The following is an 18,579-nucleotide window of genomic DNA, read 5'->3' as shown; positions in this document are numbered from 1 at the left end:
AAACGAGAGAGTAGATCAAGAAAAATTGGTGATTTGTGGTTTTCAGGACGAGTGACATTTGACATTTGACGTTAAAATATAAAAATAAATAAAATAATATTGATATTGATAAATAAAAAATTAAAATTCGACAATGAGTACTTATGAAATAAGCAAATCATCCGTAAATATGAAACTCCATCAAGTTTTCCAACTTCTGATTAAAATTATTTGTAGCTCTTGAGCTTGAAAGCTGAAATTCTCAGGAAGCAAGAGGAGTTGAAAAATAAGATATACAAAAAAGAGAAAAAAAAGACACCACTTACTAAAAATAAAGGTATCGAACAAAGAAGTGAAAAGGATTCTGTTGAGGATTTGGAAGAATTGGAAAAATCCAGGTAATCAAGTTTTTTGGCAATAGGTTGAACATATTGGAATAAAGGTATTACTTCGCAGAAAGGCTCTGGAACAAAAAGCCAAGCTCTACGATAAGTTATCAAAATCGAAGATAATCGACGATGATCCAGCCAGTTTCCAAAATAGATTTCTTGTACGTTTCAAAGATAAGCAAGAAAATGAGGAGCAGGCAAAGGAAGACAGTGAAGACGAAGAGTTACCTGAGAAATATGATGATCCAGAAAATTCTGATGATGAATGGTAGGTGGTGGAAAAATGAGTGTTGTTTTTTTATTTGTATTTAATGATTTCAGGGTGGAATATGTTGATTGCCTAGGGAGGACCAGAACATGTTTGAAGAAAGATTTGAAATACTTCAAATCACGAGATAAAGATTATAAAAGAGATGAATCTCCAGAACCAGAAAGTCGAAAAGAAGATGATAAGACAGAGGAACCAATTAGTGAACTTACAGAGGAGCAACAACTTCTTTCCGATGATATGAGACGAGAAATGCTTAGAAAACAATGGGAGAAGGAAGAAATGGAACTAAGGGACAAATCCAATATACATTACCAAGATATATTATTCAATGGTATGTTTGCAGCACTATTTTCTGAAAACAAATATTTATAATCTTGCTTTGCAGAGGCTAGAAGTCATGGTGTTGGTTATTACAGTTTTTCTAAGAATGAGGAGGAAAGATGGAGGCAGCAGATTTCTTTGGAAAAATTGAGGGAAGAAACAAAGCAACAACAGAAAAAATCGCAAGATCTAAAAGCTATTAGAGAAAAACAATTGGCAGCCCGTATCAAGGCTGCAAAATTGAGAAAAAGAGCCAGATTAGGATTGCCAATTGAAGAAGATGAAGATGAAGGTAAAAAAAATTTTTTTCACATCAAAATTTTTTTATAATCATTGAAATTAATTTCAGAAGCTGAAATTGGCCCACCAGTTCCTGATCCTGTAGAGGAGCCAACAATTAATGAAGAGGATGCTTTGAAAGAGAAACTCTTAGAAGAAGCCAGAAGAACTCACGTTAGACCCTGGGATATTGGAAAAGAAAAACCTAAAGAGTTCTACGAGTACTCTCAGGATGAATGGGTAGAGAAGAAACGAAAGGAAAGGTTGAACGAGTTCGCACCCCCCACAGCATACAAAAGAGACTTTAGGGCGGCACCTAAAGAAATCGAAGCCTCCGAAACACAAGCAAGCCTCAAATTCACCTCCATAAAAAACAAAGCTACAGGATATCTCAACCCTTATAAAAATACTAACGATGAACTTAAGGATCCTTATAATGAAGAAACGAAAACTTTTTCACCATACAAGCTGCCCGAAAATGCTTCCAAGAAGAGGAAATATAACGTGGAGGAATCGTGTGGGAAACCTGAGCAAAGCTTGGAAAAAGGTCCAGAAGAGGAAAGACAAAGTGTGCAGGAGGAGAAAAATTCACGATTTGGGAATATTGAAGCTTCGATTGAGGCTGGTTTGGAATTTTTGTGGAAACAGACGACGAAGAACAAGAATATTAGGGATAAGGGAAATGAAGATATGTTTGGTTCGTAACGGTGGAGATTCTCTCCAGTTATGCAGTTTTTTACACAAAAAAATTGAAGATGGTGAGATGATTGAATGGATACTTGTCTAAGGAACAAGAAGAGAATGAAAAAAAAAAAAGATATGTTTCTGTGGAATTAAAAAGGAGTTATCGATTTTTATTTATACCTACCTACTTTAGGGCTAAATGAATAAAATGATTTGTTTAAAACCATCGTTTATTGCTTCCCAATGAATTAAAATGGTTAGAGTTGGAAATCAAAGAAAAAGAAAATTTTTATTACGATTTATTAATGTTAGTATTGGCACTAAATTTTACAAAATATGACAATTTTCACATTTCTAATAAATACAATTAAAAATGAATACGATTGAGAAAAGTTCTTCAGTTTAACCACATACTATTTGGGAAAATAAATATTCTAGTGATTAAAAATTCTTTAGTTAGATTTCTATGTAGTCCTTTCATATCACAAAACTTTCCAAAAAGCCGCGTCAAGTTACACCTCCCGCATATTCATTAGAATATTTTCTTTCCTGCGCAAACATTCTCCGATATTGAGCTTTAAATATTGGTCACGAAAATGCTTGAATATCTATTCGTCATCTACGGTCAATTCCATAATTTGATGGAATATCTAAGATGAGAAATTTTTGGAAATGACATGGTCAAGTGATACAACGATAGGGATGGGGTAACTAGAACGATATTATCTCATATACAAAAATTGTTTCTCGCACGAAACAGTCCTTGATAAAATTTCGAATCAAACAGACCAGGCATAACAGACTTAAATGGATACAATAATTCATCAAAAAAATACCAAATACCTTTGTCTCTGTTCCTAAAATATTTTCTGAAATTTAGTCAAGGATCACAACATAACCTAAAACTTTTTTATACTCTAAAAATTCTAACACGATAATCAATTTTAGATTAAATCTCTCATCAGTCCATTGTTCAAGGCATTTTGTCGGGATTCATTCCAGATTTAGGTCTGTCTTTCCACTGAAAAGGGGTAGCTGTAATCCCTCAATATTTGTTGCATCGACTTAGCTTTTATGCTAGGCAAAGTAACCTAAAAATAATCATTTTATTCTATGATTCAATATTTAAAAAAAAAATTGAGCTCACCTTTGAAGCATTAGCACTAGTCAAAAACGCGGGGTTGATGACAAAAGGAACACCTTCCATAGCACTGAACGCGTTTGATACGTTCAAAGTATTGGTATTATTCTGTGATGTTGACGTAGGAACCGGTGGAGGTTGATTAGGCCTTGGATAAGATGGCAGTAAAATTTCATAATCATGGTCATCGTCTTGAAGATTGGGATATGATGGATTCGCTATTGGTGGTGGAGGGGCCGGACGAGGGGGCTTATTCGGGGCTGCTTGAGGTTGACTAGAAGCGGCTTCTGAATCTTGTACATTCCCCATTTTATAGCAAATTGTCACTCCGTTTATTTCCCTAAAAAAAAAGTGATATAAACTCATAACTAAGATTGTTTCAAAACTTACCCAGCAAAATCAAATCCTTCGGGAGCTTTTTTCAATCGACTACACACTATTATGTCAGTTATGGCAACTTTTGTATGCTTTAAATTGACCAATCTATAGGATATAAGTTTTTTCTTCCAAGCTTTCTGCTCTGTGTCAGTGGTCCTATTCAATAAACTATACCCTATTGGAAGAACACCTTTTTCATTCGTTACAACAAGATCACTGATTACAAAATTTGGTAGACCTAAAATTCATTGAATTACACCTTGAAATCTATATTTCTCGGAATACACACCTTCAGTCTTTGACAAACATAAATATCTTGATTGTGAACTTTTAAAAATGGAACTTTCCTTCAAATCTGCGTCTTGGTCTTGATCGTATGTTCGGCTGACGGGGTAAAAGCCTGGAGGACAATTGGATATATTTTCAACTATCTGAAATGTGTTGAAAGTTATTAGTTTGTTTAGCTTACGACAAATAGACTCACTGTAATAGCAGTTACTGGTCGATCATCTGGTAAGGTAGCATAGGCAGATCTACGCAGAGCAGACAATGATTTTATCATTGTAGGATGGCAAAAAAGCCTCTATCTGCAGAAAAAACAATGAAGTCATAAAAGGAAGGTAAACTAGCGAAAGAAACCATCACCAATTCACCAAATAGCTAATACATGTTTATAGAGCTTAGACAATTCAAGGTATTCTATAATATAAATATAAATAACTGTAATAATAAATAAAAAATGACGTATGATCAATGGTTATTAATAGTTTCGATATCAAAACCCCCAATTCCTACCTCAAAAATATGACTCTTATCAAGAATCAAACAGGTATCCTATAATTATTGTATTTAAATGAATCAGTGAGTGAACGATAAGATGGTGAAAATGCATAGAACGAATTTGATAAAAATGGATTCATTAGGCTACTAACATGTATTAATCATCTCTGAGAATAATTTATTTGAAAGATAAAGACGAAGTCTACATAAAACCACGAAGAGTAGAGATGGATGGATACTTTTATTAAAGAATGAATCACCCCTTCCTCAAAACATTAACATTTCAAGATTATTGACATCAGTGGGTGGCAGTTTGCTTCTCTTTTCTTCTAATAACATGACAAAGAACTCCGAACTGTTTTGATATACAAATACAAATCAAAAGGAATGGAACTATCGTATCAACAATGAAGTAATGAACTATCAGAATTAAAAGGCTTCCTAAGGAAAGGAATAAATATCTCGACTTGAGTTATGTTACCCTCAAGAGGGTAAATGGAATGTTATAAATCATAACAATTTTGATTAAGAATAAACAAAATCTATAAAATCGAGGCAAATCTTCGCATTCATCGATAATTGAAATTTTTTTTTGGAATTTTATTTCGAATCCTAAAATCAAAAGAAGAAGTTACTAAATACATAGAATATTTAATGTTCATAGAAAAGACTACTGTTTAGTCTCTATTTGTATTTTGTGTTGCCTACTATAGATAATAGAGAATTTCTGTAATTTGTGTTGCCTACAATAGATAACAGAGAATCTCTGTAATTTGTGTTGCCTGCTATAGATAACAGAAAATTTCCGTAATTTGTGTTGCCTACATAGTTATGATTTGAGGATGCAGATCATTCCTTAACAAAATTTTATTAGTGAATTGTGAACTATCTACCTGCTTTGAAAATGATCAATAATTTTAAATAGTTGCATAAAAAAAAGGTTAGAATTCAAATACAGAATGATTCATAAAAATTTAATAGTTATGTACATTTTGGATAGATGAGAATATAAATTAACATATAAAACGAAATTTTGAAATAATTTTAAGATATGATGCAAAACTGCAGATCAATTGAGGAAAACCACTTGTGAAAATTCAGTCCATTTGCCTATGAATACTTTATCCAGCTTAGTGTTAACCATATAATTCCTCTAAGTATACCTATGAACCCAATATATTCAGAAATACCATTTGAATGAGCCAGTCCTTGAAACTTTTCTTTACAAAACCCAAAAATAGAGGATGAATACTAATAAGACTACACCCCCTGCGGCAAGTTTGACATATAACGATTTCGTGTTGAGGTATGTCGCATCTTTTTTGTATTTCTGACTCAGAATCGATAGGTTTTGTGTTTTGGTATCTAGCTCTGAAAAGGAAAATTAAGTTACTTCAAAATTGAAGGAAAGAGCAATGTCACAACTCATTAGGCAAAACTTGCCTGAAAGCACTGTTCCCCTTTGAAGAACATCATCAATATTTTGAACCATAATTCTCTGAACATCTTGTAGTTGATTATTTATAGCATTCAAGTTTCTCCTAGATCTCGAATCAGTGAAGATTTTCTTGGCTTTTTGTATGTAATTATCGAATTCTATGAAGGAATAAGGCCTTGTTACAGTATTCACTCTTTTTCCATACTGAGAGTGAAATTCTTGTGAAATATCTTCTAAATAAGAATAAGCCAATCGTTTCGAATAATTTTTTTCACACAGTACCAAATAACAAACATCGTATTCTATCAAGTAGCTGAAAAATACCGAGATTAGATAGTGAAAGATTTACACGACTCTGGAACTCTCACTGGAATAAATATGGTCCAGTTTCTATGGTGCATCTTGCAGGCGATTGGGGACCCAATTTTCTAAAGAGCATTTTGGCTTGGTTTTGGTAATCCAGAATATTCCTGCCACTCTATAAGCATAATTCAGGTGAAAATCAGTTAATTCTGATGCAATATTTCGGCATCAACTGACCTGTTCATCTTCTTGCATCGTAGCTGCTAACGGTAACCCGTCAGCTATTCTAGCAATCATCGTCATCAGAACCATTTTAATTTGGTGTATTTAAATCACGAGAAAAGTTCAATTAACTTAACAAACCTCAACATTCACAATCTAGAAAACGGGAGATAGGAGGTGAGGTTACTTATTTACACGTCATGTTTATGTTACACACAATTGTCAATTTTGACGTCTACGAAACCCTCTTCGGAGAACGTACTATCAACAATTCTTGGCTCGTATATTGTTGTTTGCCTACCATTTGCGATTTGTCTATTTCTAAAGTTACATCCAACGTGTATGGTTGGTTGCCGATGCCTCACTTGATGCGGCCACACAATGTTCACTAGTGCTGTATAATGAGTTGCCGATAATTCACTTCTATAGGAATGTGATCTGATTGAACTCAACAGTTATCAATAATTATGAAGGTATAAAAAACCAATAATGATAAGATGTCTGCTGTAGGGCTCTGGAATGTATTCCGACGTGTATGATTGGTTGCCGATTCACACTATGCTCACACTTAAGACTGGAACTGTATGATGGGTTGCGGGCAATTTATTCCCATAACAATAAAATACTGAAGATAAAAGGAACCTAATAGCATAATAAAATCACCTCCAAGGCTCTGGAATTAATTCTGCAGTGCATAAGTAAAACTTATTAAATTAAAGAGCATTGAAATTATGGAAAAGGTTTTAGATAGAGATTGCTCTACTGCATGTTACGATGGCAAATAGCAAACGAATCAGATTTCTTTTATATAACTTTGGGAATATAAAAATTTTTGAAGAAGTGGACATAAAATGATCTACTTCTGGCTGTATTAACGAAATACATATTATGATATTATCATTTTCGTCCTCGATTTCTTAAGAATAACGAATATAAAACAGAAACAAACTTAAGTATTTATGTTCCAATGTAAGTCTTCCATCAGATATCTTTTTCTGGTAGTCTAAAATATAAATTCCTGGAAATATACTCTCGCTTAAAATATGTGTTCAATATTTATTCAATAATTGAAGTTCTCGTATGTCGGGGAGGAATGCAGAGCCCCTTGGCTACTCCTTACTGGTGCTCACGCCTTTGATTTTGCCAAAATTCCCTTTGTATCCCCGAACAACTTCCCTCTATAAAATCAGTCAGGTTCCACAACTGGAAACTAGCAAGGGGTGCATACTGATCCGTTTCCTCCATAATAGCATAATCAAGTAGGTTATGTGTGTTATTTGAAGCTAATGGATGAGCATATTAACATGGTTATCGTCTCACAAAGTCCTACGTCGGATCCGAGGGCGGTCTTAGACATGTAGCAGCTTTGATGTGATATTTTGGTTAGTTAGTCCTATCTTAGAGCCCCCCCGCGGCGTACAGTAGGCCCTCTCGTAACCCTGTTACCAAATCATCCAACCGATATTCTAATAAGGGTTCAGCCCTCCAATCCTAATCTGGTTACAGTCGACAATGCCTATGCATTTATATAAGCGAAATCCGAGCAGATGGGATGAGGGTTTTATTAATTTTATTGGCGATACATCAACCAATCAGCAATTTACTCTATGTATTATGACTAGCGCCTATTAAGGTTCAAATTTGCTGAAGATTGTTCCCCCGAACAGAAATAAGATAGCTGTCATTTAAAAAAAATCTCAACTACACTCTTTACCTTGCAAAATCGACCGGTATTTTCTACAAAATAGTGAACACCGAAAATGTTACTTTTGAGCGTATACTTTCACAGTCCTGAAGATGCTATCGTGATGATGCGAAACACAGCATCTGAAATTTTTCCCAAATACCGAAAAAATTTCGTCCATTCGAATTGAAACTGGAAATTGATCTACCTAAAAGCGAATAAAAGCGTTGCTAGACGAACATCGGCCACCCCCTATACGGAACTCGACGTGCCAGCATCGGATCGGTGACAAAAGAGAGACGAAAACTACGGGGCGAAAAGACATGAAATTTTCACGAAGAAAATGGTTTACGAGGGGGGCGGTTTAAACTTAATTTGAATTTTTCTCGGTTCACTGATACGTGATTACTTTTTAACCAGGGTTCTTTGATTTTTAATAACCTATCAAGCCTCCCAAATGACTTCCGACGCTTTTTACCGCTGACAGCACCTGATTGCTTCAAGTTTTTGTCGCGTAGAGACCCGGTTCGATCGAATATACTCTGCGTGTGGTGTAGAATTAGAATTATATACCTACCCTCTTCTGTCAGATTTAACTCCTAAGAAAACCTAAAATTTTCCTGATACGTACAAAAAATTGTTCGTCTAGTGAGCTGTGGAATTTCGACAGTTGACGTTTTGTATTTGAATTCAAATAGAAAACAGCAACCTTCGAAATTCTAGTGCCTATTTACGAAAGGAAAAAAACATTGGCATTGGACAATTATAAAGTGAAAAATCTTTATTGTCATAATAAATAAACATCTGCTCCATTAGTGGATCATACAATGGCGTTTGTTTCGAATTGGGACGGACTGCCTAGAAGCATTCCCTCAAGTTTTGACGAGGTCCTCTTCAAGTAACTGTTGGCGGAAGGAAGATACTTGTTCATCAAGGACTTGTTTTTCATTTCATTCGCTTCTTCTCTCTCTTGAAATGTCACCCTTGATTCATCCAGATGGATCAATCGGGGAAACAGGGATATTATAAATATTCTGCAAGTATAGGAATTACTCCGTAAGAATAGCGCATCCTTCATTTTTTTGATACTTTTTGGAAAACTCCGGTGATCATGAATAGCGGAAGCAAAGAGAAGCATTTTTCAACAATTCAATTGTAATAAATAAAGAATCAGACTATATGGTGGAATATCTCAAAACAGCAACAGGAGAAATTTAAGCGCATCCACCTTTTAGTAATAAAATGAAAAATTACCTGTATTGCTGACAGTCATAGATTTTATCTCCCCTGAGAAGCGATGGGACAGCTTTATTGCCCATAAGGGACAAATACTTCAGATTTGGAAAAGATTTTTGTATAGTTTTACAAAACGGCACCAATTCTTTCAACTGAAAAATAGGAAAACGTTACTTCAACAAAAACCTCATCGGAAATGAACAAAATATTTTGCAACTTTGTGGATTTCTTTGGTTACCATACTAAAAAAAATTCAATACTCACATCACAGTGGTTCATCCAGAATAACTCCAAATTAGGTAAATAGGGCATTTGAACGTCAGAATATATACGATTATGATCACAGATAAGAGATCTGAGTTTGCTCATCTTACTCAGAAACGAAAAGTCTCTATTTGAAAAAGTAATCTTATAAATATTTCAAAAAAATTTGGTAGGATTATTTCGTTTGTTAACTTACTTTATATTGTTATAGCTTATATCTAGAATTTTTGTACTGTCTGCTACTTTATCCAATATGACTTGCGGAAATGTTTTGAGATCTTCATAAGCCAAAGATAATCTTTGTAGTGCTGCATCTTCGTTCAATGCTTTGTCAAGGGCTTCTTCAATGGGATCCCCTAGAAAATATCATAATCAAGTAGGTAATTTGAATATTTTGCTGCCAATATGGATAAGATTTTTGTTGTGTTAAAACGGCTTACCCCACATGTAATCCTTCAGAGCCGTCATGTCTATATGCTCTTCAGAAAATGCCACATTCAGAATGGCAGGAATATTTTTGAGATCATAAACTACATAAACATTTCCCGATTCAGGACTGTAAAAATAGAAAAATTATTTATCAACAATGCCTTCATCGGTATCTAATTAATCACAGATTATGTTGAATATATTGTTCATTGTAATAATAAGAAATATTTAATATCTCACGGTTATTGTACCTTGCTTTAATTTTTTTCACTTTTCGTAATTCCACATTCTTGGCAATATATGGCTATCAATGTGAGTAATATTGAAACATATGAGTTTAAGTTTTTTTAATCCCCTAAATACGAGTCAAATCAAAAAACCCACTACTTATCTCGAATAAATACCTAGGTATATTTCATTCATTGAATATCGAAATAGAGTAGTATACTATAGTAACGAAATTGTTTAAATATTTATCGAATTGTTCCATCTTTATCTTGATTAAACAAATATAAAAATTGATATGAGAACTTTGTGAAAAAGTATCAAAGAACTTACGTTTCATAAAAATAGGAAAGTTGTGGCTCCATTTTATGTACGGATTTTAGCTATTGAGATAATTATGTATCGCTCTCGTCTAGTAGGTGTATCATATTCCAGTTTTCACAATCAGTAAGTGACCCTATACTGGAAGAATATGTTCGTGAAACTTATCATATCACCGATGTTTATTTTTGGTGGATTCCTTATCTGTGCAGGATACGTTTTGAAGATGAGTCAAGTTGTATGTTGATCCTGGGTACATACAAAAAGTGAATTTTTCAGTGATCTTTACCGTGTTGATTTGCAGTAAAATATTTTCGCTATTGTTTTTCATTTGGAAATTTAATTAGATGAAATATTTGTTTTATTCTTTTTTTGACATATGTGTTACCAACAATCCGGTATGGTCTAGTGGCTAGGATACCTGGCTTTCACCCAGGAGGCTCGGGTTCGATTCCCGGTACCGGAAAAACTTTTTTGAATCCCAGTTTCGTTTTTTTACGCAATCATCGATATAATATAATATAAAAGGATTTTGACCACCCTGAACTTTTTTCTTGGAAAAAGTCTTCTTGAAAAAAAAAAGCATTGATTTATTAAGGTTTATTTTTAGTGAAAATCGAATTATGTACATCAACTTTTCATACAATTCTATGAAGAAAAACGACCATTGGATGATAAAAAAAAACATTTATTTACAAAAGTGAAAATTTGCACTTGAAAAGGTTTTGAAGTTAAGATTTTTTCTTCTTCTTGAATTCAAGCCCGCTATCGAACTCCGAGGTCGTCAAGCAGATGGATTTTATCTTTCGCTTCTGTGGTTTATTCGTTTTCTTTGTGGAATCGGTACTGAAAAAAAAGGTTATTTATTTATTCTATGGAAAATGTTTTTTGTTGGCAACACTCCAGTGTCAAACTGTCAAATTGGGTGTCATTCTCTGTGGTTTTTCGGAATTTAAAATTCATATTTTATATTCATTCGATTTGACTGGTTTCGCTCTTCCTCCAAATGAAACCAAGATAAAAAAAAATATACGAACGAAAGTTCAGCGCAACTTGATTCGTTTCACACCCCGCAGCCACACGTAAGGCCGCTCGCACAAGGCTCGAAACAATTTCCACAGTAATTTATAATTCAACGTCCGGAGATCGCATTAACGTTTCGAAAAATGTAAAAAAATAATAAATCTAATTACGTCCGAGCTCTTTTTCCCTTTTTATCGGCCTGCGAGTTGACGATTAATCACCGGGATCCATTAATTACACCTACCATCGACGACGGAGAGGGGGGACAGCAGTGCGAGAGGTTCGGAAGGGCAAAAAAAATAAATGGGTGGGTCTGATGGGCAGGTTGTATGAAGCGAAGAACTGGATTCAATGAGACCCGAAATTATTCACGATTTGACCAGTTTTTCGTAGTTCGTTTGGTAATTAGATCGATTTAATCGTTTATAATCTCTTCAGGAATTTTTGACATCTGTGGAAAATCGGACTTATATTGGTAACAACTTCAGTAAGGTTTTGAGTTGCAAGACTCAGGTTGGTAACACTGACCCACAGATCTATAACACTGAAGTCTATGCACTGACCCAGGATATTTTAAATTTTGTACAGTTTCCTCTTGAATTGACGCAGTTCTGAAAGACTGAGCTAGGCCGTAACGGCCCAAATTCACTAATAACAAAAATACCCGACCCCAACCCTTGCCGCCTACCTATCTCGCGCACCTCTGGAAACATCGCTGCTATATCGCAAATTGTCCATGAAAAATGAGCTCGACAAAAGTTCATATACGATACGCCGCGTAAAAAATGGGACGTTATTTATGTGTTTAAGGTAGCTCTTTGTGTGCGCGCCATGTGGCGTCCACCGAAAGGCTCGATTCGCTTTAACGCGATAATGACCCAGGCATTAATCAACATCCAGCCAGCGGGCCCCGGACCGACGACCCCCCTTTCCGACCTATCGCGGTCTAATTGCGTATCGCAATTTGCCGAGCGGCCGCCATTTGCGCGACCGAGCGAACGAAGGGCAAACACCCAAATCTCAATTCTTCGATCGATAGGATTAATCGGTAGAAGTGGCAACGTTCGCGAACACCACAGAATCATATCAATAAAATCATAATTCTATGAACTGTCAATTCCCAAACGACATTGAAGTATAACCACAGAATCGGCTACAAAAATGAACAACTTACTCCTCGTGCGTCGCCAATTTCTTGTTGAGCCTCTTAGGTTCGATGTTCGACACCTGTCTCCTCACAACCTTGGCCACATCGCTGGGGGTGTCCTTGATCGCGAAACTGGTGACGTAATGACCGAGATTGACCTTCTGGAAGTTGAAAATTTGCCTCAGTTTCGCCGGGTAAGAGTTGTAGAATCTGGACCAGGACGAATACGCTGAAAAAAATGGAGTAAAACGTCAAAAGGCGATGAGTCAGATGTGACATTTGAAACATAGAAGCAAATATCGTTTTTCGACGTTTCGTATTTAAACCTTCAACAGTCAAAAGTTGTCCTCTATGACCAACGTCAGAAATTTCGTCCGTCATCCGCCATTTTTCGTGAGCTCGCGCCCGTCGAGTTAATTAATCTCGACGCCCTGCCGAAGGGCGGTTTCACTGATAATTAATGTGTTTACAGCCCGGTGAAAAGAGCCGGCCGGACACGGAAAACCACTCGAGATTGTCAGCTGAAAGACGTAAATGGCCGAGACGTCATTCACGGTCAGGCGAGTTTCTTTCGGCGCCGGGACGCCTCCGCGGGGCCCATTGTGCCGTCTAAACTCAGTTTTGTATGGGGTCGATGTTCCGTTTTGAAACCACAATCGATCATTATTCGAATAACGTCCGGCCCGCAGGCGATAGTTCAAAGGGCGTCGATTAGCGAGAATGTTGAGAATCGCTCGAGGTTGAAAAATACCGATGATCCGGAAGAAAAACTGAAGTTTTCACCCGGCGCTGTTCCTTATTTGTCGACAATTATTCTGGAAATCCCAAGGAATGTTACCCCAAGCTTCTAGAATTCGGTTACAAGACTAAACCTGTAGTTTGGTGAGAATACTGGACATCAACATCTCAAGAGGACTAACAAATTGAAGACTATTCAACATTTATGGTTTAAAATATGTGGTAGAAAGAAGAGGGGAAGAGGAAAGGGAGAAGAAGTAGGAGAAGAAGGAAAAGAAAGAAGAGGGAGAAGAAGTAGGAGAAGAACGAAAAGAAGAAGGGGTATAAGAAGGAGAAAGAAATTAAAGGTAGAAAAAGGTGAGAGGTAGAAGAATGAGTAGTAGGGAAGAAGGTGGAAAATAAGAGAATCAGGAATGAAGCTGGGGCGTAAGAAGGAAAGTGGGAGAAGAGGAGGAGGAGGACAAGCAGAAGGAGAAGAAAGAGAAGAAGAGGCAGCAGAACAAGAAGTAGGTGAAGAAGGATGAGAAGAAGAGGCAGTAGAAAAAGAAGTAGGAGAAGAAGGAGAAGAATAAGAGGCAGCAGAAAAAGTAGTAGGAAAAGTAGAGGCAGCAGAAAAAGAAGTAGGTGAAGAAAGAGGAGAATACGAGGCAGCAGAAAAAGAAGTAGGAAAAGTAGAGGCAGCAGAAAAAGAAGTAGGCGAAGAAGAAGGAGAACAAGAGGCAGCAGAAAAAGAAGTAGGAGAAGAAGGAGGGAAATAAGAGGCAGCAGAAAAAGAAGTAGGTGAAGAAAGAGGAGAATAAGAGGCAGCAGAAAAAGAAGAGGCGGCAGAAAAAAAAGAAGGTGAAGAAGGAGGAGAAGAGGCACCAAAAAATAGAAGTAGGAAAAGAAAAGGCAGCAGAGAAAGAAGTAGGAGAAGAAGAACAAGAGGGAATAGAGAAGAAATGTGACATAGATACTCACCAAAACACGCCATTTTATACAGATCTTTGTGGTTTGCGATCGCCTCCTCGAACCTCCGTTGGAGCGACAAAGCAGCTTTCTCGTGCTCCGGTTCCTCCATCAGGTTGCACAGATGACTGGAGAACTCTGTAGGATCGCGTTCTTTCAGACTGCAAATGTCGAATATTCGTAAGGTTCCTATGATTTTTCTACCGGACAAAAATACACGAATAAAATTTACTCACAAGACCTTGTGTTTTTGTAAATGCGTAACGTAGTCCTGCTCGTCGTGCGTTAAAAATATCAGGGCCGTACCGGCGTGGTTGGCCCGCCCCGTCCTGCCTACCCTGTGGATGTAGTCTTCGTCGGTTTGTGGTCCGGTGTATTGTATTACGAAGTCGGCTTCGGGCACGTCTATTCCTCTGGCAGCCACGTCCTGGAACAAATTTGGGGTTAGGTGATCATAGGGCAGAGTTGAAGAAAAAAAAAGGAAAAACCATATCTCGGCAAATATTAAGTGTTTTCGAAGAGGAGTCTTCCAAGAGAAGATAGAACTGGTTAAAAATGAAGCGTTTCACCAAAAATCACCTATTTAAAACGATAAAGTTCATCGAAAAAGTAGATGTGTCTGTTTTATCGCCATCGGCGTCACGTGTAACTGAAGAACTTAAAATTTATTGGAATCGCATTGGACTTGAGGGAATGATTTTGACGAGTTCAACATTCAGCCAAAAAAAGACTCGAACCTGTAAAGCATCTTTTATTGGAACCAATAACGCTCTCTCGGCGTCGCTTTATAGAAGATCAGAAAACAAATCGACCGGTATTTTTTCATCGCACGTAAGCACCATCGGTATCTCCGAGAAATAAACGGGTCTAATTTCATCGCTCTTTTGTCGGGATAAAACGCGAGTCTATTGAGACGCCTGATTGTGGTAGCAAAACGTTCTTCTTGGATAAAGATCCAACCGGCCTTCCCGCTGCTACAGACGGCACCACCCGCGGTTCTCAATCACATTCGTTTAACATTTCGGACTATTTCGAATCCCGCTTCAATCTACCAACGCTACCGGACCTCAGATCTAGACTGTGTGAAAATCTCCACGATATGCAGACGTTGGATGCTTGGTCAGCCAGAAAACAACTCAAGATTTTCATTAACGATGAGCTAATGAGTTTCTTCATGTAGGCGGATGTAATCCTTCTTCAAATTCCCTCACCTGAAGATGTCATAATGATAGCGAAACACTTGAAGTGGTAAAAAAACATCAGTAGTGAAAATCATGTAATTCAGTCATCTCTTGGCTACATCAATTTAATATTAACAGAAAACCATCGTCGAATCACAATAAAACTAAGAGAAGTTGAATATTTATCTTGTTACCGATGTATTTCAACTACTACTACGATTCAAATTCATAGATTATGCTGTAAATTCAAAGGAAGATGCTCCACGTACTGTTTCATCGGATATCTCGATCTAAAACCGTGTTTCAAAAGACACAATTACAGTTTAGACCCGTCCTTGTAACGGAGGATGATCGCCGAATTAATTATCGCCTTGTAAAGATCGATTTCGAGCCGACAAAATATGTAATCTCTCTTTAGCCTCATCGGTCATTCCGTTAAACATATCCCAATCATGGATCGGCTGAAAATTCACAACGTGATACCGAAGGTATCTGATGTATCTTCGATTGTTGAGAACATGTGTTCTATTGACAGGGAAAACGAGGTTTGTGTCCCGCTGAGCAGAAAGATCGGATCAAAAAACGCGTTAAATGTATTTAAATTAAAGCGACAATGACTGGAATAAGTATTTCTTTTATTGAATGTAACAACATTCGAATCCGCTTTTTTCTCAATACAAAAATGCCGACAGAAAAAGTGAGTAGCAGAGGGTAAGTAGGGTGAAGTAATAAATACTCTCAGATGGAAGCGCCCCCTAGAAGACTTTTCTTCAGAAAATTTTGACGTTTCTCAGATTTATTTTTCCGTTCCGTCAAAAATGAGAATCATCGAAGATAAATTAATCCTTAATCCGTCACTTTGACAATCGATGTCAGATTGAGGTTAACTGAAGTTTGACGTAAGTCAGGTTGACACTGATCACAGAACGGGATGTTTCACATCTATCAGACTCATACTGTTTTTGGCCTGAACATGAATTCATTCATCCAACAGATGCTGTGTTTAATTTCGATAGACTTTTTTTGGAATAAACCAGCACACACTCACCGTGCATAAAAGTATCCCCTTGTCGGCTTTCTTGAAACCCAGAAACTCTGTTTTTCTTCTCGCCTGTTCCATAGAACCATGCAACTTGAAGAACTGCGCATCTATTACCTCCTCGTCTTCATCATCCGAATCAACAGCTTCGTTCATCAACAAAACATTTCCACTCTTCAGTTTGCCCCTATTCACTGGCATCACTTTGAGGTACTTCGAGAAGAGTTCATGATGAAAGTCGACCATCTGACTTGTAGCCATGAAAACTAAAATCTTACAATTTTTTTTGGACTTGGCCACTAAGATGGAGCACAGGGTGAATAAACGATGCTTGACGTAGGTTATGATGTACTCTTGTTTGACTGTGCTTGGTATGACCATATGTTCCGGATTGATCTTGGTTGATTCATCCAGAGCATCGACGTATGTGTGTTCTTTCATCATGAACTCTGCAAGTTCGGCAATGCCTTTTGTGAGAGTGGCCGATAGGAGTATTGTCTGTCGTTTCTTGCTTTTGGGATTTCTTAGGCAGTATCCAGTTTCGGAAACGTCAGTTTCTTTGGGGGATTCACCTTTTAACAACGCCATGCAGTCATATTCTCCTTCTTTTTTCGATTTGTCAAGTTCTTCAACAATTCTAGAAAGAGTTACGAGAATTATAAATGGATCAAAAATATCACTTGTGAAAAAGAACTTACTTGATTATATCTTTTTTGAAACCCATATCAAGAAGCCTATCAGCTTCATCAAGTACCAAACATCTCACATTGTTTGTTTTGAATGATGATGTGTGTAAAATATGATCAAGGAGACGACCTGGAGTAGCTACTAATATGTGAACTCCCTTTCTTAACCTATTTTTCTCTGTACTTCTGTTTTCTCCACCACAAAGATGACCGGAAACTATCCATTGGAAAGTCTGAAAAATTTTTCATTCAACATTTACCCAAAATTAGAGGTTTCTCTGTACTTACACATATTTTTGAAATGATTTCATGTGTTTGAAGAGCTAATTCCCTAGTTGGTACAACGATTAGGGCTTGGAGCCCTTGATGCCTATCTAATCTCGGTGTTATACTCTGTAGTGCATCAACAATTGGTACAGAGTAAGCTAAAGTTTTTCCAGAACCAGTCTGAGAACGGATGAGCACATCACCTCCTTTCAAAACATATGGTATGGCCTTTTCTTGTACATTAGTTAATGTATTGAATCCATGTTTCTCCAAGTTCGACAATACATATTTGTGAATATCTAAATCACTGAACTTTCCACTTTTACTGAAAACTTTCTCAACTACCGATACTCCTCGAATATTAGGTATATTGTTCGTTTTATTCTTTTCAGAAAAAAGTTTATGTTCTGATTTATCCTGTTTAGATGGAAAACTTTGTTTCGATCCTGTCTGCTCCGCACTTGAATTTGCCACCTTATCCTTCTTCGCTTTACGTTTTACCAATTTCTTGTCCTCATTTTCAGAAGGTCTACTGATGGTTGTTTGCTTCTTTGCTTTTTTATTAAATTTCCCAGAGTTTTCAAGTGAATTTCCATTTGTATCATTACTGGAATCTTTTTTCTTGGCGAGTGTTGTAGGGTTCTTCTGTGTTTCTTCAGGTTTCGATTTGGTGCTCTCTTTTTCCTTAGGTTCGAGTAATACTTTGAACCCACTGGTATTGCCCACTTTTTTAGGTTCAGATCGTTTCTTTCTACCTAAAACTCTACCTTTGATGGTGGTAGGATTTGTTGTCCATTCAAGATTGAAAGAGGTCATTTTGAACTTGTACGATCACATATAAGATTGTCTAAAAAGAACGAATTCAACTGATACTCATCATTATGCTCTCTGATTGAAGAGAAAAATGATCAATATTTAGCACCTTCAGGATGAATTGAAAACATCCACCTGTAAATAACAGTTTGATAAATGTTAAAAATGTACAGAGACAAAAATGTAACTTAGGTTTTAGGTTATAGTGAAATAGATTAGGTTAGGTTTACTGTCAAAAAACACGTGTACATCAAAACCATCGAATATAAACAGAAAGTTTCTTATTCTTTTCCTATTTTTGAGCTCAACTGTAGTTATTTACTGTTGTTCATTTCATCAGCGAAATGAACGACTTCTTCACGCAATTTTATAGGACTGATACTCATCTCGCAG

General features: G+C 36.6%; 5 protein-coding genes and 1 non-coding gene across 12 annotated transcripts; 2 read left to right on the top strand and 4 right to left on the bottom strand.

Annotated features, from left to right (window-relative positions):
• Nucleotides 1-40: 40 nt before the first annotated feature.
• LOC123315690 (coiled-coil domain-containing protein 174) lies at nucleotides 41-2,146 on the top strand. Its single transcript, XM_044901514.1, has 6 exons — nucleotides 41-163; nucleotides 217-377; nucleotides 436-636; nucleotides 690-970; nucleotides 1,025-1,252; nucleotides 1,310-2,146. Exons 1-6 carry the CDS (start codon nucleotides 134-136, stop codon nucleotides 1,942-1,944), a joined length of 1,536 nt encoding a protein of 511 aa, XP_044757449.1. The 5' UTR covers nucleotides 41-133; the 3' UTR covers nucleotides 1,945-2,146.
• A 60-nt stretch (nucleotides 2,147-2,206) lies between these two features.
• LOC123315692 (multivesicular body subunit 12B) lies at nucleotides 2,207-4,630 on the bottom strand. Of its 4 annotated transcripts, none has more exons than XM_044901517.1 (6): nucleotides 4,463-4,630; nucleotides 3,927-4,029; nucleotides 3,732-3,873; nucleotides 3,455-3,680; nucleotides 3,071-3,404; nucleotides 2,207-3,014 (listed from the first exon to the last, which is right to left on the bottom strand). In XM_044901517.1, exons 2-6 carry the CDS (start codon nucleotides 4,002-4,004, stop codon nucleotides 2,928-2,930), a joined length of 867 nt encoding a protein of 288 aa, XP_044757452.1. In that variant the 5' UTR covers nucleotides 4,005-4,029; nucleotides 4,463-4,630; the 3' UTR covers nucleotides 2,207-2,927. The 4 variants fall into 4 exon arrangements, with proteins under 4 accessions (XP_044757452.1, XP_044757450.1, XP_044757451.1 ...); XM_044901515.1 differs by having other exon boundaries at nucleotides 4,375-4,469; XM_044901516.1 differs by lacking the exon at nucleotides 4,463-4,630 and adding an exon at nucleotides 4,238-4,377.
• Nucleotides 4,631-5,182: 552 nt separating this feature from the next.
• LOC123315072 (vesicle-trafficking protein SEC22b-B) lies at nucleotides 5,183-6,415 on the bottom strand. Its single transcript, XM_044900628.1, has 4 exons — nucleotides 6,201-6,415; nucleotides 6,029-6,138; nucleotides 5,666-5,973; nucleotides 5,183-5,593 (listed from the first exon to the last, which is right to left on the bottom strand). The coding sequence occupies exons 1-4, from the start codon at nucleotides 6,273-6,275 to the stop codon at nucleotides 5,445-5,447; spliced, it is 642 nt and encodes a 213-aa protein (XP_044756563.1). The 5' UTR covers nucleotides 6,276-6,415; the 3' UTR covers nucleotides 5,183-5,444.
• Nucleotides 6,416-8,624: 2,209 nt separating this feature from the next.
• LOC123315131 (leucine-rich melanocyte differentiation-associated protein-like) lies at nucleotides 8,625-10,628 on the bottom strand. 3 transcript variants are annotated; one of them, XM_044900705.1, is made up of 6 exons: nucleotides 10,357-10,628; nucleotides 9,810-9,925; nucleotides 9,566-9,725; nucleotides 9,370-9,496; nucleotides 9,124-9,257; nucleotides 8,625-8,903 (listed from the first exon to the last, which is right to left on the bottom strand). In XM_044900705.1, the coding sequence occupies exons 1-6, from the start codon at nucleotides 10,386-10,388 to the stop codon at nucleotides 8,690-8,692; spliced, it is 783 nt and encodes a 260-aa protein (XP_044756640.1). In that variant the 5' UTR covers nucleotides 10,389-10,628; the 3' UTR covers nucleotides 8,625-8,689. The 3 variants fall into 3 exon arrangements, with proteins under 3 accessions (XP_044756640.1, XP_044756641.1, XP_044756642.1); XM_044900706.1 differs by lacking the exon at nucleotides 10,357-10,628 and adding an exon at nucleotides 10,039-10,199; XM_044900707.1 differs by lacking the exon at nucleotides 10,357-10,628 and adding an exon at nucleotides 10,050-10,196.
• A 110-nt stretch (nucleotides 10,629-10,738) lies between these two features.
• Nucleotides 10,739-10,810, top strand: Trnae-uuc. The gene has a single exon. It is a non-coding gene; the product is annotated as a tRNA-Glu (tRNA).
• Nucleotides 10,811-10,929: 119 nt separating this feature from the next.
• Nucleotides 10,930-18,356, bottom strand: LOC123315571 (probable ATP-dependent RNA helicase CG8611). 2 transcript variants are annotated; one of them, XM_044901316.1, is made up of 8 exons: nucleotides 18,296-18,356; nucleotides 17,395-18,220; nucleotides 17,119-17,339; nucleotides 16,430-17,057; nucleotides 14,437-14,627; nucleotides 14,213-14,361; nucleotides 12,542-12,743; nucleotides 10,930-11,190 (listed from the first exon to the last, which is right to left on the bottom strand). In XM_044901316.1, the coding sequence occupies exons 2-8, from the start codon at nucleotides 18,187-18,189 to the stop codon at nucleotides 11,076-11,078; spliced, it is 2,301 nt and encodes a 766-aa protein (XP_044757251.1). In that variant the 5' UTR covers nucleotides 18,190-18,220; nucleotides 18,296-18,356; the 3' UTR covers nucleotides 10,930-11,075. The 2 variants fall into 2 exon arrangements, with proteins under 2 accessions (XP_044757251.1, XP_044757250.1); XM_044901315.1 differs by having other exon boundaries at nucleotides 17,395-18,350.
• Nucleotides 18,357-18,579: the final 223 nt, after the last annotated feature.

This window comes from Coccinella septempunctata, chromosome 6, assembly GCF_907165205.1.
Source record: "Coccinella septempunctata chromosome 6, icCocSept1.1, whole genome shotgun sequence".
NCBI classification, from domain to species: domain Eukaryota; kingdom Metazoa; phylum Arthropoda; class Insecta; order Coleoptera; family Coccinellidae; genus Coccinella; species Coccinella septempunctata.
Note: the sequence above shows the minus strand (reverse complement) of the source record. Positions and strands in the feature narration are given on the sequence as shown.